Here is a 23431-nt window from a genome sequence, read left to right on the forward strand (position 1 = left end):
ATAAAATTGTAAAAGTTTGCTTGTCATTTTTATGGGACTTACTGTAGAAAACGTGGATTTTCGACCTGGATTTTGGTATTACGATTTACCCGAGGTGCGTGCCCCTGCGCCGTCTCATCTACTTATCTGCTTCGAGGCCAGCCTGCTGGTTGGCAAACTTCCCTTTCGCCTGCTTTACCTAGGGTTAAAGGTGCGCTGGCCCCTTACCACCAAAAACTCTTTCTGGACTAGGGTCCGGATCCGCGAAGTTGCAACCTGAGAGAATGAGCCGCATTTGTGCTTGATCCTCCCCCCGCAAACATCTCCAGGATCGACGTTGTGGTCAACTGCTGCTGATTCATGGCGATGCCCATATCATCAAATGTATCCTGTGACAATCTAGCGCTATGTCGGTAAGTGAAAAGATCCCGCGATGGTCGTGCCCCTGCGCAAAGCTGCTGGAAGACTGATGGCGCCTTGTTTAACAGCGCGATTCGAAAGTCCACTCCAGATCCGACACGGCCATCACACACGCCTCTGGATTCGGAGATGTGAACGATGTTGCCATCCTCGAACGAAGATTCCACATTTGGGGCTTACGACGTCGCACAAGCGATCCTATCGATGATGTACGAGGCCCCCTGGGGCTACACTTGTTGCATTTGGCGGCAGAGCCTTTGGTGGACTTCATTTTTGTCCATGGCCTACGAGGTGGCTCCATCAAGACGTGGAGGAAGGGCACTGATCCGAAACAATTCTGGCCCAAGAATTGGCTGCCTCTCGAACCAGCTTTCAGGAACGCCAGCATCCACACCTTCGGATACAATGCGGATTGGGGGGATACCAAGGACAGTTTCTTGAACGTGCACGACTTTGGGAGGACTTTACTGGCCGAAATGAAGATTTCGCCCCATATCCGATCTGGCGGACGGAATCCTATTGTGTTAATTGGTCACTCGATGGGAGGCCTGGTGATCAAGAAGGCTTATATTCTTGCCCGCCAAGACCTTGCGAATCAGGACTTTGCGCAACGGATTCGTTGCATATTTTTCTTAGCAACACCCCACCGCGGATCTGACTCGGCACAACTTCTCAACAACATCCTGAGAGCGTCAGGGGCTCTGTCTGGCAGGCAATATATCACCGATCTTGAGAAGAATTCCATCTCCACGCAAACGGTCAACGATGAATTTCGGAATTTTGCTGACGAGCTTATGCTATATTCATTCTACGAAACGACAAAAACGAATCTCGGGGTTTCATCGGCCATGATTGTCGAGCGGGACTCTGCGGTTTTGGGCTACAAACATGAGCAAGTGCAATACCTGAACGCAAACCACAGGGATGTTTGCAAGTATGAAAGTCCACTAGATCCCAACTACATTACAGTGAAAAATGCACTTGCGACTGCCATCGATGAACTTTCCAGAGTCGATCATGCGTCCAAAAGCGAAATTTTCAGGGCACAAATGAAAGTAGTTCAGGCATATCTCGACATATACGAGAAACCAGATGACGATTTGGACATTGCGGTCAAGGGAACTTGTGAGTGGATTGATGTCAAAGAAGACTTCGAGGAGTGGCGTGATGCTTTCCCAGACCCTCTCAGCGGCAAAGCCGACCACAATTCTCGGTATTATTGGATCAGCGCAAAGCCTGCCAACGGAAAATCTGTTCTGGCCGGCCACGTGATTACACACCTGCAACAGCTTGGGCTTGACTGCTCTTATTATTTTTTTCATCACGGCAATAAGTCTTACCAAAAGCTTAATGGGCTGCTTCGGTCTTTGGCTTATCAAATGGCCGTCTCGAACGCAGTCGTCAGACAGAAACTCCTTGAGTTGGTGGATGATGGAGTCCAACTTGACAAAGATGATGAGCGAGCAATTTGGCGGAAGTTATATGCTAACGGCATCTTGAAGGCTGAAATTTATAGACCACAGTACTGGGTCATTGATGCCTTGGACGAGTGCATAAATTACCCTGCGCTCTTTCCATTCTTGACCAAACTGGAGTCAGCTTTTCCGTTGCGCATTTTCCTCACCAGCAGGATCCAACCAGATATAGAGAAGCAATTCGCCCGATTGGGCCACGATGTAATTGCGGCAGAAATATCGCCTCAGGATATCTCTCAAGACATTGAGCTCTACCTAGAATCAAAAATTGACGACTTGCCAGTAGACAGCAGCACTGAGCGACAAGAGCTAGCAAAGAGAATTCTGTCTAAATCTGGCGGCTGCTTTCTATGGGTACGACTCGTCCTTCAAGTTCTCGAGCATATTTATGATGAGACGACCATCGAAACCGTTCTGGAGGAAATGCCCGAAGAGATGACTGAATTCTATGACAGAACTGTTGAGCTCATGTCAAAAACCATGCGCGAAAAGGATATCGCAAAGGCTATTCTCCGATGGTCCGTTGTATGCACGCGGCCACTAAAAACGCCGGAGTTCGAACAAGCCCTGCACCTTGATATTGGAGCGAATGTGCGAAGCATTGAGAAGTCAATTGAAGGTCTATGTGGTCAACTGGTATTTGTGGACAAGAACAAATCGGTTCAAATGGTTCACCAAACCGCAAGAGACTATCTTTTTAGAAATCAACATTCAGAATTTTGGATCGATCTGGGAGTTGAACACGAAAAAGCAGCGACTGCATGTTTGAAATTCCTTTGCAGCGATGAAATGAAGCCCCCTAGGAATCGAAGACAATTGAGCACTCAAACTGCTAAACATTCAGCTCTCTGCGACTATGCCTGTAAGGAACCTAAGTTACCCAAGTTTAAATGGAATTTGAAAGGCTCACGGAAACAGGCACCTCATTCTCCGAACACATTTTTGCGGCACACTCTGAGAAAGACGATATCCTCATGTTACTAGAGCGCTTTTTGAGAACAAATGTTCTGACATGGATCGAGCATATCTTGCGGAAAGGTAGTTTATACTACCTTACTCGAACAGCGAAAAACCTCAAAGCTTATCTTGAAAGGCGGGCAAAATATTTATCACCACTAGGCTCTCAAGTCCGGACGGTTGAGGAGTGGGCGACAGATCTTATCAGACTTGTGGCCAAATTTGGAGCCGCCATGCTCAGCGACCCAACATCCATCTACTTCTTAATTCCGCCCCTTTGCCCAACGGATTCGGCAATTTACAGATACTCAGCAAAGTCGCCGGACGGCTTGGTTTTGACCGGTATTACGAATATCAACTGGGAGGACTGCATCTCGTGTATTGATTTTGATACAAGCAGAGCCACTGCACTCGCTTGCGGAGAAAACGTCTTCGCCATTGGAATGCGATCAGGAAACATCACATTGTATAACCAAACAACTTTCCAAGCGGAGCGAACATTCCAGCATGTGGAGCCTGTCAAGATCTTGAAATTCGATAATTCTTGCAAGCGCTTTGTGTCGGCAGGCTGGAAGATGATCAAGCTATGGGACAGAACTGGGTCGCAGGTCTGGTCTCAGTGTCTTGCGTCACCTTGCATAGCTGTCGCGTTCGATACCAAGCATGTGGCTGGTGTTTCAAAGGCTTCCCACGTTACCTTCTGGGCCCTTCTGGATGGGGCAGTCAAAAGTGATCACTTTTACCGGTACCGAGAACCCGATCATGTTAATTCCAATGCTCGTCAGAGGGCACCTTTAGCCGCTGCCTTCTCTAACAACCTTGAAATCCTTGCACTTGGATACCGTAGTCAGTATGTTTGTTTATGGGATCTCAGCAATCAGGACTTCATCGGATGCTGTTCACGGCCTGCTGACGACGGAAGCGAGACAGTTGGTTTATGCGTTGGCACAGTTCACTTCAATCCAAACCCTGATGTGAACCTACTCGCCGTTGGCTATCAAGATGGAGACTTGGCTATCTTCGAACCTTGGTCTAGGGAATTGGTTACTGTTGTTGAAGCAAATGCATTGTCTCTTGCATCTTCACCTGATGGCCGTACACTGGCTGCAGGTGATTCTTGTGGGACGGTACAGTACGCAAATTTCGTTCCCCGTCATTCTCGCGGTTGAAGACTGCATGACTAGTCAGCTGCTGCGTCTATTTATATCGAGAATATATAACATATTTTTCGATCCCTGGAGATACAGCAGTCTGCCTAACACATAGCCAGATTCAACTTTTTCAGTCTTTTCCTGCAACTGACAATTTCCAGAATCTGGGATTTCGAAACACTAACGCTGCTCTATCGGATCAAGTCGTTTGACTTCGAGGTAAAGGGCCTTGCGTTCAGTGGAGATGGCCTGCGGTTAGTCGACATTCGAGATTCGCGGTCCAAGGTATGGGAACCCCCCGTCCTCGTACGCAAGACTGTGGAGGAAGATGTGAGTGTTAGCGATGCAGCTGCAACACCTGCAATCACTGTCGGGCTCGACTATTTCAACGAGATCTTGAACATTACAGCCCTGGCAGCTCACCCTAATTTGCCTGTACTCTTTGCTGGAAAGAGCAATGGCTGCGTCGCCGTCTATGACTCCATGACAGGAAAAGAGACAGCCCTTCTATACTCGCACCCTAAAGATGTGTTTATCACCACAATAGCTTCCTGCAAGAACAATGTTGTGGCATCCGCAGATGCAGGTGGAACAGTTCAAGTCTGGGAACTCGAAAGGTCGACCAAAGGTTGCTGGAGTACTCGGTCCCAAATCCTGGCCACCTCCCCGAAGCAGTCTATCAAGCAACTAGTGTTTAGCCAGGAAGGGCAGCACTTGTTAGTTTCTGCTGCTAGCTCAGCGGCCGTGTGGTCGACACGTACTGGCGATGTAGTTTGGTCAACCGAATTCGTCCCTAGCGAACGAACTGTGTGGAAATGGCTCTCGACTTCAGGTCCCGAATCCGAACTGCTACTTATCATCGACAACAGAATCGAGAGGCACAGTTGGTCCGCATTTCCTACAGCAACCAGCCCACCGTCCTTTCCTTTCTCCTACGACGAAACGCTCAAATCAGATGAGATCGAGATCCAGAATGCCTTTTTCGAAGCCAAAAGCCGGCATCTCATTGTCGATTTCCGCAAACACTACGGGAACAAAGCAACCGCTAAGCTTCTTGTTTTCGATTACTCCTCATCGCCAGCCTCTTCAGATGGTTTGCAGCCCAATACCGATTACTCTCCCTTGGGGGAGAAGGTCAAATACTTTATCGGCGTCATCAGGTCGCGTCTTGCTTTTATTGATAAAGATTCTTGGCTGTCGAGCGTGGATCTAGTTTCTTATTCGGGGAAGGAGTATATACGCCATTTTTACGTCCCTCACGAAGTCGTGAATGGGAATACTGGTGTCCTGGGTGTGTTGACAGCAGCTGGCGATATCGCGTTTGCCAGAGAGGGAGAGGTAGCGGTGGTGAGGAATGGGATGAAGTTTCATGCTGTTATTGAGATTACCTGATGACAATCTATATGAATGATGCGGAACTAGAATGTACATGTACGATTGGATAGGACATTGCAAGCATTTTGAGATTGGCGTTCTCTAATAGTCGGAGTTCATCCTGACAAACAGTGGATTCCGGCGTTGGATGGTTCTTGGATGTCATATTTTACTATTCTTATAATTACTTCACCGATCACTCGTCCAGTGGGTACTATTAAAGGCTCACGTTTCTAAATTCTATGCCACTTGCGTGTGAAAATCCTTCCAGACCAGGCTCAGTAAATGTCACGTGACCATTGGATTGTGTATATATCTTCTATTTCTACTTTCATCTTCCTTCTCTCTCCTTGGCTTTAGATCTTAAGGACAATCTCTTATGCTCACGCTTTATTGCTCGTGATTTCTCTGAGAAGCCTATAGCTTCACGCCGTCACAAAAACTCGCCCAAAGCCTAGCTTCATGAAGTAATTATAAATATTACTCTATTACTCTTCAAAAATATTTAAGCAGCTATATGCTGTAAAAAAAAGTTTTTTTTTTTTTATTAATTCGTCTTTATGCAAACCTCCAATGGCTTATTTTCACAACTTTGTATCTCATGCACTTGGCCATCATCTAAACCTGTACCCGAGCCTCTCTTGCATTCCTCGAGCTCCACGTCCGGCAAAATTTGTTTGTTCTCACGTGTACCTCTCCAAGCCATGCCGTATTGCCGAATGGTAAATATCAAGCCCCACCCAAGAACCCCTGACACGCATCCAAGAACCGAGAAAAAGACTCCTTCTCCCAGCCGATCGAGGAGTGGCTGCATAACAGCAACACCACCTGCAGCGAGGGCACACCTGGCGATATTACCCGAGGCTGCAGCGGTGCTCGGAGTATTTCGGTGGATATCCACCAGCAGAGTGTTGAAAGTCTAGGCGTTTGTTAAGGTCTTGCTTCACTTTCGAGAATGCTTGAAAGCTGTAATGAAATCGTACCTGGACAATACAAGTAGCTAAGAAGCCGAGACCGAACTGGAGTACCAGAGGACAAGCAACATGCTAGTGGAGCGTCATTAACTGAACTGTATCATCCTAGACCAGCATTCATACAATTTTCTGGTGTAAGGACCACCCATAACCCGCCAGACATGCTGTATGAAGCAACACATAGATAATAACAAATCTGCTCCTCGCTCGTTCAATTGGGAATTTTCGTAGGTTGTCTCCAGCAACTTTGTCAATTTTGAAGCCAATGATTTTGGCCGTAGCTTTGTAGTTAAAATCCATACATTTGCCTTCCAAAGTATCAAAGGTTGTAACAAACTGGATAAATGTGGGTCATACCATTAACATAACCGCCAATCACGACTCCGAAGCCAATGGCAAAATAGCAAAGTCCAACGGTGGTTTCATCAAAGCCGTAGATCCGTTCCAATAGCTCGGGTATCGAAGCTTGGACGATGTAGTATGTCATGTAGAACATGGCACTGATTGAAAGCACTAGAAATGTGTCTTTCTGGAATAGAAGGCGAAGCGACTTCCACGGATTTGGGAGCAGGGCTTTTACCCTCTTTGCCAGGGGCTGGGAATCTTTCTCTAATCCAACGGCTTCCACTTCTTCCCCTGCCCACTTTCTGGTTGGTCGGCCAGATATGTAGGACATCCAGTGCCTGTTCCATCTTCTTGCTGGAATGCTACCGTTTCCTACTACCGATCTGCCGGATTCGGGAAGAAAGAGGAGAACTATCAAGAGGAAAGCGCTTCCAAGGATGGTGAGGAACCAGAAGACCCATCTCCAGCCCGCTTTATCTGCCAGCGGCCCTCCAATCACCGGCCCCAAGATTGGTCCGAGATTTGTTGCTATTATAAAGACTCCATATTAGTGGTAATCTGTGCCACCATTTGAGAATTTTCAGGTGAGATTAAGTAAGCTCGCTCAAAGAATTGCAGGATGGGCGGTAGTTGACTTTAGTGAATATACTTACCAACCATGGCAGGCCCCAGAACCCTCCCTCTTTCGGCAGGAGTAGCTATGTCCGCAACAACGCCATATCCGATAGCAACGGTAGCAGAGGCCCCCAGGCTCTGCAACATCCGAAGAAGAAGCAAGGCAGCATAACGGTTCTGGATTGCGAGTCCAGTATTTGCAGCAACGTAGATTCCGAAAGAGATGATATACACTGGACGGCGGCCAATTTTATCCGATAATTCTCCAAAGAATGCGGGTGCGATCCCTTGGAGGATGACATATGCGGTAACCGTGAGATTGATCAGCTGCGGGCTGGTGTCCATATCTCGTTGGAGTAGCGGGAGACTTGGTAGGTAGATGTTGGCGCTAAGAGGCGAAAACATCATCGCCACTCCGACAATGAGGGTGATCCACCGCTTTTGGGATCTAGGAAACATAGAGTATGGAGTCGTTGCGACAATTCCGCCGTCCGGTGAAGACTTGCGAGCAATACCGCCCACCTCGCCGCTCGCTGACGCATTTTCTGTCATTGTCTTGCCTGGAGTTGATACATAGGCAGGTATGTGTTGCAGTATGCTATGATGTGGATTGCTAAAGAGGGATAATTATTCTGGCGAAGAGGTCAGGCCGGGAGGTGATACACGCTTAAACGAGGACGGCGGTCGTAGGGCGTGCCTTCCTTTTCGAGAAAATGTAAACGATCCCCCTCGGGTGTCGATTAGGCGTATCAAAGGAATTTAGCGTTTTAATAATGGCCTAATCACGGTTAAATGGCGGGAGCATGGTCACGTGACTACACACGTGACACTATCCTAAAATTTTCTTTTTAACTAATTATTATATAATAAACTTTATATCCTATTAGCTTAAAATTAGGCCCTCTATAATAAAAGAAAATTAAATTATAACAATTTTTTATATAGTAAATTAAAATTAAAGGAAAGCTAGATTTTTTGTTACTCCTCTACTTTAGGTCCTCTACTTTAGGTTAGTCTGGCCCCCAATCGACACCCTTCCGGGGGGTTGTTTTACATTTTCCCTCCCTTTCCGGCGAGGACAAGGTGTACTTAAAGTACTCCTTGCACACCTCCTCGATTGGTCATCCTCCTCCCCATTATTAAGTGCAATGGTAATCGGGACCAACTTAGCGCTCCCTAAGAGCATGGCAGGAGAGTATAAGGCCTAATGGGACCGTTTTATTGGCGTTGCAAGAGCCGGCTCAAGGGACTTGTCGGATTGTGTGGCGGCGCTCAAGGCAGTGAGCCAGTTTTAGGGTTGAGATAAAAAATCAAGCATTATAAATAGGTGTACCGGGGTTTCAAGTACTGTAAAAGTCTCCGCGCTGCTGCGAACAAGAATCCGCATTAGAGCAAGGCGGCTGTCATTGCACAGGTAAATAGTGCATTGATCACAGCTAGGAAAAGCCCATTAGGGTTCTTAAATCCGTGGTTGTATGCTGGTGGGTAGGAAGTGTTTACGGATATCACGAATGGGAGTAGTATTCGCTGTGGGGCGAAGGGATTCCCGCCTGTGAAAAGGTAAGCCCACAAAGTATATGAAACAAGAAGTCCTTTTAGCTAATCCTGTGAATCCCAGGTGGGAATGCTGTGACGGGATTTGGTACATTGGTAAGTCTCGATTTCTCTCATCCTATGAGGAATGGGGCGAGGGGAGAGGAAGGTGCTGATGATTGCGATTGTATTTCCCGAGCATTATGGCGGATGGCGGAGATTCTTGGGTGAAAAATATTGAATATCAATTCTCCAACCTCGACTGGATACGGATTTGACCCGACTGTAATTAATGAGATAAATGATATAAACTCGATAGTTCCCAACTCCGTTTTGTTGAGTGACTGATCCCCCCCCAAAAGAAAACAATTCAACAGAGTTGCTCACTCTGACTCATCCTCTCAACTAAGTTGGGGGTATGATCCGCCTGATGCTTCAACAAATCCTTCTTCCTGAAAAATCCTCTCCCACCAACTCGCAAACAGCCGGTCTCTGGACATGGATACAAGCTCTCGTCATGTACGCCTCGCATATGCTTTGTGAACTCGGATCGACTGCCGAAAGAGGCTTTACATTCTTCGTGAGGACAAGGTAGCAGTTTCCTTGTGCTTGCCGATCTTTGGGCCTCGGTTGTCCCGTCTTCGCTGTCGTCTGATCCTGTTGACACTTCATGGTTGTGATATCCTCGCAAGTGTTGAGTGAGATGGTCCATCCTGCGGAAAGCGTTGTTACCGCGGTACTTGCTACAATGTGGGCATGCATATCTGGGGGCTTGTTCGTAGCCTTGCAGGTGGCGAGTGAGCACATCGAGACGCGAAAACGTTTTCCCGCAAGTGCAGCGATATGGACTGTGTTGTGTCTGAGCCGCATGATTTGAGAGCCCCGTTTGCGTTGCAAATTGGGTAAGGCAGTCTTGGCAACTGTGGGCGAGGTCTAGTTGGATCGCACTGTGGATGGCGTGGGCCGGATTGGGAGGGATGCTTTCCTTTTGAGCCAGCGGGGCTTTTGGAGTCGTTTCTTCGATTTCGTCGTCGGAGAATCGACCAGACAATGCTGAAACTGGGGTACTCATATCCATGCAATAATAAAGTCAGTAAAGCCATATTGCGTTTAGAAAGTCTCTTGCTCACCCAAAGCTTGGCACTGGAATCATGGAGACTGAGAGAATTGTGTTGAGATCAAAATCAAAATCCATATAGCTGCCGCTCTGAGAAGCCGGGAAAGGTATAAAGCTATTGGGGGTGCTGCTTTCACGAACCGGTAGCCACGAATTGAAATCCAGCAAAGTTCCATTTGAATGGAACGATTGGTCGAATTGTTCTTGACGAAATTGGAGATCACGTGATGTGATTCGTGTGGGAAAGGGGCCTTGTTGTTCGGATGCATTGGTAGGGGCTAACAAGTCACATTCGCTTGGCGTAGGCCAAAGTTTATCAGAACCGAAAGACATTGGAAGCTGTGGTGGCCAATGATAGTATAGAATTACTCACGGCGCCTCTTCGACTGTCGCCTGTCGTGCTGGGCCACTTTTCGGACTGCCTTGGAAACTTGGAATGTTAGGCCGCGAGCGACGATTATAATACAGAAGCTTCATGAGAGAGAGTTCAAGTTGGGCAGCAATGCAGCAAAGCGTGACAGGAGTACCCAAGACCAATTGGCTCTCAGCCGCATGGTTTACTTCGGCGTTTACTCTTATTGGCAGAGAAGCGATCTTGGGTAGGGTCGCCGGAAAAGGGAATACTTGCTCCAATCGAATCATGCAAATCCGGTGAACAGCTTACTGTAGGGCGGAGAAGGGCGGTCATGGCCGGAGACTTGTCGCTGGCACCAATGAAGGTGGCCAATTCTCGACAAGACGCCCTCCAATCCGAATAGGTCAGTTCGTATTGGGAAAGAAAGGGGCGGAGATAGGAAGAGTAGAAAAATGTTGAACCCCAATCTGAACTAAGACTCTTGGCTGGGGATGAGACGATTGCATTCAACGGGACTTCTGAATCTTAGATCGAAGTAAGGCACCTACAAGACCAGCTGTGACAAGATATCATTCTAACCAGGAAGCGGTGTTGACATCTGATCCTCTGTGTATCTGAGCTCCTCTTGTATTTGAAATATATCTTCAGAATTTCCTTCTCAGTGCGATTCTTCATATTACTGGATGTGGGGTATCATTCCATCCAAAGTAGCTACAAAGGCCCCAGTCTCCAGGAAAAATAAACACCGAAACACCAATACTAAAAGACAACATCTTGCCAATACATACACGAGCAGCAAAATAATCTCGACACTCTGCCCGAATTGGAGTGCTCCACGCACAAGCTTCTTTAAATGCCCACAAAGAACAAAATTAACGGCATAGACAGGGGTCCAGGCTAGCGTCAAAACCGAGGAGACTCTCCACAACAGCCGATCTGTTGATGACGGGAAATGAAAATTCCAGGCAAGACAGTGTATGATGGCAAACAGAGTACCAGCAAATGTCAAGCCCACAAAATAGTACGAAAATGGGAACTTCCAGCCGTTGATGGTGGGGAATATGGCATACTCTGCGTCATTCGGTATGGACTTTAGAATATTTATGTTGGGTGGACCACCAATGAATAGCGACGAGACTCGGGTGCCTGTGTAGCCGCTAGACTCCTTGGTAGCAGCAAAAATTCTCTCTAGCAACAACACGTCGAGGACGATCGGCACTGAGACATATGTTGGCTCATTGATCCCTTGCGGCTTGTGGAAAGAGAGGATGTATGTAAAGAAGGCGCTCGTTGAATATGCGAGGACGGCGAGCTCAAGGAGAGAGATTGGTAGGTGTCGAGACGTGCGGATCGCCGACTGAGTTGCAAGCCAGACGACCTGCACCAAAGCTGTGGTTTTTACGAAGAGATCTCCTTTGCTCTTATCTTTATGCTGGAAGTGGGAACCAAGGGAAGATTTGGAAGAATGTTCTGAGCACGAAGTGCCAGGACCTGATCAGCGTTGGGATGAAATCGGACTGCTATCTTATTGTGTGGATGTACCGTCGATGGATCTTCTTTGCTCTCCTTTGGAAGGCCTCCGAAGAGCGTCTTGATACCGTTTGAAAGTGCGCGTGCTCTTTGGTTCTGCGTTCTGAATATTCGTTCCGCGGAGGCAAAGATGTGGGTAGCAGCATTCTGGTGTGGGTCATTATTCACCAGGTTGCCGGCTTTCTCACATGAATTCTGTTGCCGTTGCTCCTCGCGCTGATCCCCGTTTTGGAACTCAAGAACGTATCCCCCAAGATTGGCGTAATATGCTTGAGTGATACTCCACTCAATACCATCTTCGTCTGCAAAGGATTTCATTGCACGACATGACTCCCTAGCCATAACCAAATCTTGAAGCTCCTTCCCTGCCAGCAGTTCTGGAATCAACAGGGTCAAGATCATCCACTTGAACTGCAGCCCAATTTCTTCGCCCCAGTGACTCCAATAGCCTCTCAAACTCTTGCGTTTTGATGTCGCCTGGGGAATACGTAGATGCTGGACAGTCCAGGTGCAAACGAGAAGTGTGGATAAACAACCCCATAATATATCAAAAGTGCCTCGAACGTTGCCTCCATATACAATATTCGTGCCATTTGGAGGCAATGTGCAGGAAGATTGGAACGTGGTGGCGACCGAGCTGCAGATGAAGAGAAATATTGGTATCAAAGTCGTAAAAACAAGAGTTTGCATGCTTCGAGGATTGATTCAAGATAGCCGAGAAAGTGTAGGTATACAGAGTAGTAGTTGATTGATGCATCGAAACACTGGGTGAGTAACTTCAAGTTCGCCAAATTAATCAGAGCGGGAAATACCCAGCCTTGAATGAGGCGTGCGAGTTATTGGTGGCTTGGAGCGGAAGGAACTACCCAACGTTCCAGGCAACATTCGGCAGCTTTGACCCCTGACAGGAACCGAACTTGGAAGTGGCCGACAAAAAAGTAAAGGGATGTCGAATGAGGTGCCTTGAACGAGTTTTTGTGCCCTGGGGAGATGCCTCTTTTCGATGACTGCATGCAGGTGCACATACTTCCCGTGCTGCCAAATGCTGTCGTGTAACATAACGTGAATCGACATGGGCAGTAGCTGTACATATCCCTTGCACTCATCTATCACAGGCCGCTGGGTAGGTTGATCAGCCGCACCCAGTTGACTTAATACGGAACGCCTACGTTAAGGGCTCATATATTCCGTGCTAGAGAGGCGTCAGAACCAGCCCAAGAAGTTAATCAATCTTAGAACTCCTGCCATTTGACCATCCGATCCTTCAGATCCAAGACCTCTCCATCAACCACAAACGTGCCATCCCCGCGATGATGGAACATCTTCCCTCCCTCTCCCGGTTTCATATTCGGATTGATCCACGCCTTCACCGGTTTTAGAACCCACATTCCGTAACTTGCAACCATTTTCGTATCTTTAACCACACACTCGATATTAGCAATGACATGCGCCCCGCCCACCAGCGGGGCCTTGACCTTCTCAGCAGGGAGTGCATTCAGCCCAAAGCGATCCCATTTGCTGGTCTCTTTCAGGTCCTCATCATCCTTGGAGCAATTCCCGATGTCAACGACAACTTCAGCCATCTCTACAGAGGGCACGGTCAGGACGCATTGTCGCTGCTCCTTCAAAGCTGTGAATGAGGCGTCCCAGGGCCCCAACGAGATGCCAATTAGAGGTGGGGCTTTGTGCTGTATTACCATGTGGAAACCAATGGTCATGATGTTATGAGTTCCGTCGGCCAGTGACTTCAACGAATTAGCAACCTGTTTCTTTGGAGGGAAGGGAGCCGGGAGAGAGCCGGGAGCATGTCTCATTCTCCCGACCAGTGGAATAGGGAGCGCGGTGCGTGGGTCAAAGGAATGGGTTGGTTACTCCAGTTGTGACAAGTAGAACGGGGCCTGGCTCAATGAGGCGATAGACTTTGTACGTTTTGTAGGGATCGAAACCGTTGGTGGTCTGTGGTGGGGGATCTAGTTTCTCTTCCTTCCTGATGGTGGCCTTGGTCTTGCGTTTGGGAGATGACGCGGAGATCTCTCTCTCTCTCCATTTCTGGGGCTTTCCGTTTCCGTAAGTTCCGTGCCATGATGAGCAGCTTTCTGCGTCCTTCAAGTATGTTGGAGTATCTGGGATGTTGTGAAGTGAAGTGGGGCGATTGGTCTCATCAGACGTTGCTGAGTCAGTGAGGGGTTGAAAAGAAATCGTTCGCCATGACACCACTGGCTTTCCTCGAATCCTGGCCCTCTAACCGTGGAACATTGGCAGCTCCACCGTGACTCAATCGCGTCTGCCGCTTTGTTGTCGTGTCTTCCTCGCCAACCACGTGCTGGTGGCGACGGTGTCTGCGACATCCTTGCCAGCACGGGTCGCGGTAGAGGTCGCGTAACCGCGTTACCTTGTTAGGAAGTATGTAAACAGCGTGTCATCCATGTTTATTTGGCCTGACTTGTGGCCCGGTAAGGAAACCATTTCCTCTCAACTTCGCGTCCGAAAGATTTTCATCTCTTTTATATCTTTCCAATATACTTGAACGCATACATCACCCAATTTCTCTCGTAAGAAATCTCAATCGACTTCATACACGAAGCAGAATTACCCCACCATGGCAGAAAACGACCTCTACGAGAGAATCGTCAACGACGAACGACCCATAGCAGCCCGCAGGAAACCACGTAGCAGCATTGGACCAAACATTAAAGCACGGTCGAATCCACAGCCTGAAGTCTCACGACCACACGGAATTTCGACACCACCAACAACACCGAAACGATCGAAGAAACGCGTTCGATTCTCCGAGCCTGGGCCAGAAAGCATCGATACCGAGTCTGCATCCTCAGGACTCACTCCTTTCATACAACGAACCTCAATCTCGACTACTCCCACCTCGAAACGTAGACACTCCACAACCGCGACGTTGTGGAATCGTGCCGACTATGATACCTCGCCGATATCTCGGCCATTTCATTTTGTTGCTCTGCGACAGGTGCTAGATGAAAGAGTGAAGAGACGGCTCAGAAGGAACAGATTGAGCGAAGAGATGAACGAAATTGAGAGGGAAAAGCGGATTGAAGCACGGCAAGTCGAAAGACTCCGAAGCGAACTGGCGGCCAAAGACATCGAGATCCAGAGCCTGCGAGGCCAACGGGACCTTGAAACTCAAATTGAAGAAGCGTCCGGCGGCTCTATTATCACAAACACCACATTGAGTGCCAAGGTCCAAGAGCTGGAACAAGAGATTGTGCAGCTGAAGACAGAGCTGCAGAGAAGAGAGAGTGACACAGAAGATGATCCAAACTGGACTGTGGCAGCTCGGGACCCGTTTGATTTCAACGACGATGGCGATAACATGATCACGAATTACGATGAGGATTTCACGATGAACGACGAGGTGATTACTACCCCAACACGACTCAACACCTCGTTCCCCTCTCCACCATCAACAATGCCCAATACGCCATGCAAATCTGTCTCCTCTATGAATGCTGGTATCCCAACCTCACCACCTGTCCCAAACCCCGAGAATGGAGCTCTCAAATCACAACTCCAGTCTCTACAATTGGAAATATCGAAACTCACTGCCGCTATTGCATTCAACGACGACAACGAAACGCGTCTCGCTCAAAAACTCTCAGACTTCATACCCACAGATGGGTCCCACGACCACACCAGCCTCGACTCCGCACTCGACTCCGTGCTCACTCAGCTCGCGCTGTCCCAGTCACACGCTCTCGAACACTCAACCGCATTCTCAGCCCTCACTAATGAGATTACAAATCTCGGCTTTCCTTCTTCCTCAGGTCCAGAACAAACCTTGGAGACCATCGCCTCTCAATTCCGGCAAGCAAGACTGGACCTCGAGTACCTCACACCTGGCGAAAATCCTGAAGGGTTTGAGAATGATAAATTGCTCGACATGCTTGTATCCCGCATCAAGGTGTTGGTCCAGAAAGTCAAAGAGAGGGATGACACTATTGATCAATATCACGAGCAAGAAGTGCTATTGAGACAGCAGATTGACACGAGAGTAACTGTCATGGAGGATATGCGTAAAGAGCTTTCACTTGCCAACTCAATTTGCGCTGATCTACGCAGCGAGATCCAGGAAAACGAAACCAGCAATGAGAGGTTGAAGGAGGCGCTTGAAGGATATCGGACCGAAGTCTCTGGACTTGAGAAACTTATTGAGCGGATTGAGGGTGAAGGTCGCGAATCAGCAACGTCGTTGAACCAACTAGTAGCCTCTGTTCAGGAAGAGCATAATGCATTGAAAATCGATAACGAAAACAAGGCGCTCCTCCTTGCCGAACTTGAGGAGCGTCTCGCTTCCGCACTTCGCTTCGCTTCCGAACTTGAGGCACAACTTGCCTCTCTCACCACCACTCACTCTTCATGCACTTCTACAATCTCCCAACTTCAACTCTCCGCCTCAGAGCGAGAGAAAGCTCACGGCAATGCACTCGCGCTTCGCGATGCCCGCGTCTCCGAGCTCCGCGAAGAAGTCGCGCGCGTAAACACCTCACTAAAGAATGCTCATGGCGTCATCTTCAATCTTCGAAAAGAGAACAAGGAACTCGTTGCTCAGAGCGAAGGCGAGAAATCTCGTGGAGAGTTCAAGCTGCAGAATATGAGGGATCATGTTATCCGCGCGGTGATGCGAGACGGAAATGGAGATCTTGGTGATGAGATCTCTGTTTTGGGGCCGCGTCGTGAGGGAAATGAGGAAAATGAGGGGAGGACAGGCAGTTCAATTGAGGGTGGATCGATTGAGCCAGTGGGTCTGGGAGTTGTGAGGGAGGCTCCTATGATGATGGATGCAGGGCTTGCGAGGAGAAGTGGGAACGGGAAGAAGAGACGGAGGTATGATAGTGGAATGGGGTTTTTGGATGAGGAGGACGAGGGGGCCTTGAGTTCTGATATATGATAGTGTCTGTCGTTTTATTGCTGTGCTTTCTTTTGTCGTGTTTGAGTCCATTGCTGGTGTTGGTGTTTATTGTTATTTATTTCGATCTCCGGAGTAATATGTGAACGCGTTCTATTATGCCTCCCTGAGTTGAGTTGTGATACTCTGCCTCCTTTTCTTCGTATTGGAAGGAAGAATTGGGGTGCGAAATTGGGAGGGGGTGGGGGGTGTACATCCGCCGATGTTCTCCCTTCTCTGCACACGAGGAGTTAATCTCACTAGCCATTGGAAGAATCGGAGCAAGAGCACCTTTGCCACATCACAATTGTGGAAATACAATCAAAAGATTTGTTGCATATCTTATATTTGCCAAGACTTTCGAAAAGCCATCGGATGTCTACCCCCGCGGGTTTGTTCGTGTTGTAGCACTTTCTCCACGGTTATATTACCATTGGGCGCCCACGTCAGCTTCTGGACATGCTGCTAAACTGAAAGATCTAAAGATTGAATATTATTTTTATTAGAAACTATTAGTATATAGAAACATTATTTACAAAATCTCTTCATATTGCCTTGCCTATAAATCTCCACAACAAATTCAATAATAACCTCTTAAGGTGGTAACAATAGCTCTTCTCCCCCCTAATAACACTGCCCTTTACTAATCTCCACTCCATACCCCATTCACTTTCCATCCAGAGCAGCGGAATCGTCCCCAAACAACACCCCGCAAAAAGTGTGAAGCACCAACCCGGGCCTACGCTGTTAATAATTATTTGCAGAGCAGCCAGTCCACAAGCTGACATGGCACACCGGACAAGGTTCAAGCCAGCTTGAGCCGTAGCAGGAGAGTCGGGATAGAGATTAACTAGTAGCGTTTGAAGCGCCTGCCAAACAAGCCATCAGAATGAATCAGTGAAATAGTGACACTCTTGAAGGGGCCGGGAAGGAATGAATACAACGTACATTGAAGATCCAGGTAGTAGTGACCCCGATGATAAATTGGAGTGTCAAAGGTATAGCTATATTCTAAAGGTGGGTTGAGTGGTTAGGGCTTACCTATCCAAGGTTAAAGAGACAGAAGAGAGGGAAGCGTACCATTTTCTTGTTGACAGACTAACCATACCCCGCTATGCAAATCGCACATAATATCACAAAGAACCACACATTCCTCAGTCTCGCTTTCTCGATTGGAAATTTGGAGAGGTCGTCTCCCCTTAGCTCGTCGATCACAATATTGAGAAGTTTGGCTGTCAATTTATAGTCTGTTGAGCACCTTGCCTAGGAGCAGTAAGTATGGCTTCTCAATTGCTGAGAAAGGAAGCAAACCGGTGAAATAAGAAGCCAAAACAATCCAACACCGCAAGGCAAGTAAATGGAACCTGCCTGCACCACACTAAAATGATAAATCTCGATAAACAGCAGGGATAAAGAGGCTTGGATGCAGCTGTAAGTGGTGTAGAGTGTTCCATGCGTCAGCATTATCAACGCCGCATCCTTTTTTAGAATCGTGTAAAAGCTGGTCAGTGGATTTGGGAGGCTGATCTTCCTTTCCCGTTTAGATAATGTTGCGTTGTTGACAGAGGGAGATTTGTTAGACGAAAGGAAGGATAGTAACGTTCGGTTTAAGCCACTGGTGGCTACATTTCCATTACCTACGATGTTGCGAGATGTTTCGGGGAAGAGGAGGAGAAGGAGGGTGAAGCAAAAGCCGGATAGAATGGCGAGGAACCAGAAGATGCTGCGCCAGCCGAGGTGTTGTGTTATAGCTCCACCAAGCCCAGGTCCTCTATAACGGAGTTGGAAATATACCCGCAGAACACGAACCCGATATATGAGCCTCTTTCGACTGGACTCGCAATATCTCCAACAATGCCATACGCAATCGCAATCGTTGCTAACCTCGTTAGCCCTCGGCTCACTATGAAGGAAAGAGTTAAAAAGCAGGAGTGACTTTATTTTCTCACCAGAACCCCCGAAGCTCTGCACCATTCTCAGAATCACCCAAGCAATATAAGAATGCTGTGACGCTAGCGCAATGTTCGCAGCAACATACACCATCATCATCCCGATGTAAATCGAGCGTCGGCCCAGCGTATTAGCCAAGTCTCCAAGCAATGCTGGAGCGATCCCGGAGATCACCAAGTAGGACGTTATGGTTAGGTTCATCATCTCTAAGGAGACGTTGAGGTCTTGCGCGATGAATGTTAGGACGGGGTAGTAGATGATGCTGCTTAGTGGGGAGAAGAGAGACGTGAAGGCGGTTAAAAATACGATGAGTCGTTTCTGGGAGTTAGTGAAAGTTGAGTAGGTTGCGAGGGTTGTGTTGGACTCGTTGTTCTGGGCGTTTAGGGATTCCGACTCCCTCTCGCTTGAATCGCCGAAAGAGTTGTAGACCATGTTGTTGGGAAGATCGAGGATAGCAGATTGATATACTGTTCAGATTAGAGAGGGGATGACTCTGTAAGGTCTTTCACCCCAAATATTTCGTTGGAAATCTTATTGCGCTATCGGAACTCTGGGCGCTTAGGAAATTTTCGCCGTGCATTGGCTGACTGAAGTTCGGATTGACTCATCCCCGAAGCCGCGGATTTTCTGCAAGCACCTTGTCCATGTAACGTAATACCTTTAACTCTGGGACTCGTTGTTACGATAAATTCTTTTCCTGGTGAATCTTCTATTCCGTATCTTTGAAAGTTGAGGAGGCTAAGTGTTCAACAAGGTAAAATTTTACTAAGTGACAAACGCACCGCCTCTGCCAAAAGGCTTGTCACAGTGTGGGAAATGAGTAGAGTAGAGTAGAGTAGTGGGCCCTACTCATATTCTACTCAAATAAATTTCTCACTACTCATACTCTACTCAATACTCTACTCAACTACTCTAGAATATTCTAGAGTAGTTGAGTAGTATGCACGTGATACTACACGTGATGTTACACGTGACACACTAGCCTAATTAGGTAAGGCTCCGGGGTAGCCCGAGTCTAGCGCCACTGCACTGCCCAATTAAGTAGTGGCAAGGCTTAGTAAGCAAGCTAGAACCTTAATATATTCATAGGCTTCCTTAGCTATTAAGGGCAAACTCTTCTCTCAAGGTACTCTTATTATTTAAATTATATAATAGACTTAATAAGAGTACTATTAAGATAATATCTTACTTAAAAAGCTGGGAGTTATTTAAAGACGAATTAGAAGAAGTAAAAGGAGAAGAAAAAAAGCAGGAAAAGAAAGATTTCGAGGAGGGAAATCTGGTTTTTATAGAAGAAAAGTGGTATTTAAGTAGCCTTATATAAGCTCTAGCTTAAATTGTATAGTGCTACTTAATATGTACCTTATTTATCTATTAATAATTAAATAAATATTGATTTATTATATTTACGTGACTTGCACGTGACTACTCTTGAGTTACTCTAGAGTAGTACTCTACTCTACTCTACTTGTGACGGCAGGAACAGAGCAATGGAACGAGGCTCAAAGATCAATGATTTCCTATGTCTTGAGAATTTAAAGCTAAGGAGGACAGGAGTGAGGTGTGGCAGTGGATAAGTAGGTATGGCCAAGACCACTGAAACGCCGAGCTTTGGAAGCGAGCTTGGTTTGAACCATAGCTTGGAACCTTAGCTGAAACCACGTCCGTATTAACCATGTGACACCAGCCGTCACACTACTCAAGTACCATATTACGCTACTCAAACTCTACTCTACTCTACTCAAGACTACTCTAGAGTAGCTTGAGTAACTTGAGTAGTTTTTGCCCACACTGAGGCTTGATATAAATAGCAGACGAGAAGGAAGGATAGAAAAGGCAATTTACGATCAATCTCCGCAACCAAGGACGTTCTCTCGATTATGTTCTCTCTGCGCTTGCAGGTGCTGTTCTACTTGTCTGCAGATGTAATGAAAGCAAGGTCCAAGGAGTAATAGAGCCTAGAGAGCGGTATCAGGAGTGATCGACGGATTGACTTCTCCACTGCACTGCTAGTTCCAACGAACTAACCCTTGGGTGTGACTAGAATCTTATATATGTATATAGTCGCTCCTTTGCCTTAATCTCTCTTCTTCTGTCCTTAGCTTCGTATCCTCGTTTGTAACTAATTTCTACAAGATCAAAGACTTTCTTATCTCTCACACGACCTTTGTTAAAATAGCTATTATTCCGTGAGTGCTACGAGTTATTTTCAGCTAAGGTTCCAGGCTAAGCTCCAAGCACTCGGCATTTCAGTTGTTTTAGTCGTACCTTACTTATCCACCACAACACTTCACTCTCTCCTTCTCTCTTTAGCTTTAGATCCTTAAGACATTGAAATTCTAGATCTTTATACCTCGTTTATTGCTTCGTTAATGCCGTTACAAATTAAGTAAAATCTCTTTATATTTATTTAATAAATATTATATAAATAAAGAATTTAGCTAATTCTTTTTTAAATGAAATTCAATATAACTAGGAAATAGTAATAATTATTTTATTAAACCGAGAATATATATATTAATTATTTACTTATATTATTCTTTAATTTCTTTTTTATATTTCTTTAATTTTCTTTTTAAACTAAATAATTATTAGAGTAATACTAAAGTTATTTAAGGCTTTGCTTTTATTAGTAACTTAAATAGCCTTTAATTTCTTTATTAAAGAGCAGGCGAGTTTTTAGTAATTCCTATATAATATATACCCTTATACTAGCCTTATTTTAGCTTAGTTATAAGCAGTAGACATTAGAAAAGACCTTATTAAATCTTCGAATCTTATAAGCGTCTCTTTCTCAATAAGTGCCGGAGCTTTATATTAGAAGAAATGAATCATTTTTTAATTACATTATCAGATGGGGAAGCAGACTATTCCCGCATATGTAGTGAGAGAGTAGTAAAATCAAATGGATACTTCTTAGTAATTATAGCTATCTAATGCTTAAAATTCAGTGCTCCTGTCGAAATGGCGTTAAAGTTTCTCTATTCATGGCTAGACTTCTTTGTCCCATCTTCACCCTCAGCCCTCCGTCTTCTCACCTCATTAGAGGATGGTTTGTCGTATGTTATTTCTGGACCTGCCAATTTTCCATCTTCCTTAGCCTGATTTGACTTCATAAGAGATCTGTCGGCCTTTCGAGTTTCGAAAGTGGATGGCGACGCGGTAGCGGTGCCCAATTGTGCTTTCTCAAGGCTGTCATATACAGCACCGAACCGGCTGTTGTAGCGATCCTTGGACATATCCCGAAGCACATCGGCCGTCATTGAACCGACCAGTTGCGCCGACCCGCTCATGGCCTTCACCTTTCCGACGTTGAAGAGATCCGCAAGAGTTGTTACCACTACTTGATCGCAGTCTTCGTCGGCAATGACCTCTCCAATGATGTGTATCTTTTGGGTAGACACTTGGCTGGAGGCCTGTTTGCACACTTCCAAACACTGCTTCGAGAAGTTGACCTCTTCCTGCAACCGCAACGTCTCGCTGTCGCCGTCAGGGCCCCTATTGAAGGCTATAGAGTCAAGGCGTTCCCGAAGGCGACCGATCGTCTCTAGCAGATTGTCTCGGTTCTCGTTCAGCGATTTTTGTGTCAAAAGCTGCGCTTCAAACTGGTTCAACACATATCCACCACCCAGCGGAGGTGATTCTCTTTGCAACGCCGGTTGCTCATCTTGTAATAACTTGATATAAGAGCTCGCACGTTCACAGATGCGGAGACACTGTACTGTCACTGCTTTCTCGTCCTGCAGATCTATGCTTGAATCCTCTAAGAGAGTTGGACGATCCGCAGCAACGCTTGTTATTTTCTCATCGATGCGTTGAAGGCGCATCTCGAGATTGTAAGCCGTGTCTTTGATCATCTCATTATACTCTTCGATAACCTGTTGAGTAAGTCTAGAAGCATGCCTAGAAAATGGGTTAGTAAAGCCCCCTAGATACGTAACGAAGCTTACATAGTGATATAACCCAGGCCAATAGTGATTGTCGACTTGTAGTCCGTTAGAGTATCAATGAATTCGCTGATGTCACCTCTCATGAACTCCATCTTTGTCCAGTCTTTTAAGCCCGTTTTCGACTTTCCGCTAAATATTTTCATAGCGCCTTCGAACTCGCGACACACCTGGGCGCATCGACCAACAGGGCCCTTCAAAAGCGTCAAATCCGGGGTTTCACCACTAGCGGCCGCTTCCAGCGAGTTCAAAATCGCAATAAGATCCAGGAGACCACCTTGTAGTCTACCTAACGTTTTGTCGCGACCCTTGTAGCGTTTCACTGTCTCATGGAGGGCCTTCACCGACGTACTGGTGGCCGCGATAATATCAGTCAACGCCGAGGTACTAACTCTCAAAGGATCCATTGTTGAAAGAGTTAGAGAGAGATATTCCCATACGGCGGCTTTGGGAAGGTATCGAGTTTTGGTGCACGGGAATCTCTAAATTGAGGGGATTGAGTACGATCAAAGGCGGGGATTTCTTTGCTTATGAGCCTGATCGTTACCACCAATAGCGCGGTGTCTGTAAGCGCCAGCGCGCCCGGACGCGTAAATAGGACGAGCAGACCTGAGCCGAAGGTAAGCATACCTGAGCAAGCCCAACCACGGCCTGAGTATGCCTGAACCGAGCGTAAGCATCCTCGGCTACAGCCGGTCCAAATCCCAAAGCGACCAAACAGTCGCCCTTTTGCGCCCACAATAACTTTTTAATTGCAACCCTGATTAATTAATACTAAGTAATGCAATTATAAA

General features: G+C 46.8%; 7 protein-coding genes across 7 annotated transcripts; 2 read left to right on the forward strand and 5 right to left on the reverse strand.

Annotated features, from left to right (window-relative positions):
• The first annotated feature begins 46 nt into the window (after nucleotides 1–46).
• K444DRAFT_579353 (uncharacterized protein) lies at nucleotides 47–5682 on the forward strand. The gene is made up of 4 exons (XM_024877655.1): nucleotides 47–392; nucleotides 468–2736; nucleotides 2793–3963; nucleotides 4144–5682. Exons 1-4 carry the CDS (start codon nucleotides 387–389, stop codon nucleotides 5372–5374), a joined length of 4677 nt encoding a protein of 1558 aa, XP_024744548.1. The 5' UTR covers nucleotides 47–386; the 3' UTR covers nucleotides 5375–5682.
• Nucleotides 5683–5880: 198 nt separating this feature from the next.
• Nucleotides 5881–7909, reverse strand: K444DRAFT_579355 (putative major facilitator superfamily transporter). The gene is made up of 5 exons (XM_024877656.1): nucleotides 7329–7909; nucleotides 6688–7203; nucleotides 6454–6638; nucleotides 6340–6402; nucleotides 5881–6275 (listed from the first exon to the last, which is right to left on the reverse strand). The coding sequence occupies exons 1-5, from the start codon at nucleotides 7840–7842 to the stop codon at nucleotides 5904–5906; spliced, it is 1650 nt and encodes a 549-aa protein (XP_024744549.1). The 5' UTR covers nucleotides 7843–7909; the 3' UTR covers nucleotides 5881–5903.
• A 767-nt stretch (nucleotides 7910–8676) lies between these two features.
• Nucleotides 8677–12559, reverse strand: K444DRAFT_658631 (uncharacterized protein; the record flags this gene model as incomplete). The annotated part of the gene is made up of 7 exons (XM_024886282.1): nucleotides 11838–12559; nucleotides 11084–11727; nucleotides 10605–10683; nucleotides 10314–10411; nucleotides 10082–10143; nucleotides 9211–9882; nucleotides 8677–8840 (listed from the first exon to the last, which is right to left on the reverse strand). The coding sequence occupies exons 1-7, from the start codon at nucleotides 12513–12515 to the stop codon at nucleotides 8677–8679; spliced, it is 2397 nt and encodes a 798-aa protein (XP_024744550.1). The 5' UTR covers nucleotides 12516–12559.
• A 244-nt stretch (nucleotides 12560–12803) lies between these two features.
• K444DRAFT_606549 (uncharacterized protein) lies at nucleotides 12804–14108 on the reverse strand. The gene has a single exon (XM_024879014.1). It carries the CDS (start codon nucleotides 13637–13639, stop codon nucleotides 13058–13060), a length of 582 nt encoding a protein of 193 aa, XP_024744551.1. The 5' UTR covers nucleotides 13640–14108; the 3' UTR covers nucleotides 12804–13057.
• A 168-nt stretch (nucleotides 14109–14276) lies between these two features.
• Nucleotides 14277–17206, forward strand: K444DRAFT_606551 (uncharacterized protein). Its single transcript, XM_024879015.1, has one exon. It carries the CDS (start codon nucleotides 14425–14427, stop codon nucleotides 16741–16743), a length of 2319 nt encoding a protein of 772 aa, XP_024744552.1. The 5' UTR covers nucleotides 14277–14424; the 3' UTR covers nucleotides 16744–17206.
• Nucleotides 17207–17272: 66 nt separating this feature from the next.
• K444DRAFT_639506 (MFS general substrate transporter) lies at nucleotides 17273–19122 on the reverse strand (the record flags this gene model as incomplete). Its single annotated transcript, XM_024884387.1, has 7 exons — nucleotides 17273–17299; nucleotides 17385–17609; nucleotides 17689–17744; nucleotides 17844–18003; nucleotides 18052–18511; nucleotides 18550–18619; nucleotides 18690–19122. The coding sequence occupies 7 exons, from the start codon at nucleotides 19120–19122 to the stop codon at nucleotides 17273–17275; spliced, it is 1431 nt and encodes a 476-aa protein (XP_024744553.1).
• A 2353-nt stretch (nucleotides 19123–21475) lies between these two features.
• K444DRAFT_551166 (uncharacterized protein) lies at nucleotides 21476–23121 on the reverse strand. The gene is made up of 2 exons (XM_024876533.1): nucleotides 22641–23121; nucleotides 21476–22593 (listed from the first exon to the last, which is right to left on the reverse strand). The coding sequence occupies exons 1-2, from the start codon at nucleotides 23042–23044 to the stop codon at nucleotides 21672–21674; spliced, it is 1326 nt and encodes a 441-aa protein (XP_024744554.1). The 5' UTR covers nucleotides 23045–23121; the 3' UTR covers nucleotides 21476–21671.
• Between the last annotated feature and the right edge of the window lie 310 nt (nucleotides 23122–23431).

Source organism: Hyaloscypha bicolor (assembly GCF_002865645.1).
Source record: "Hyaloscypha bicolor E unplaced genomic scaffold K444scaffold_10, whole genome shotgun sequence".
NCBI classification, from domain to species: domain Eukaryota; kingdom Fungi; phylum Ascomycota; class Leotiomycetes; order Helotiales; family Hyaloscyphaceae; genus Hyaloscypha; species Hyaloscypha bicolor.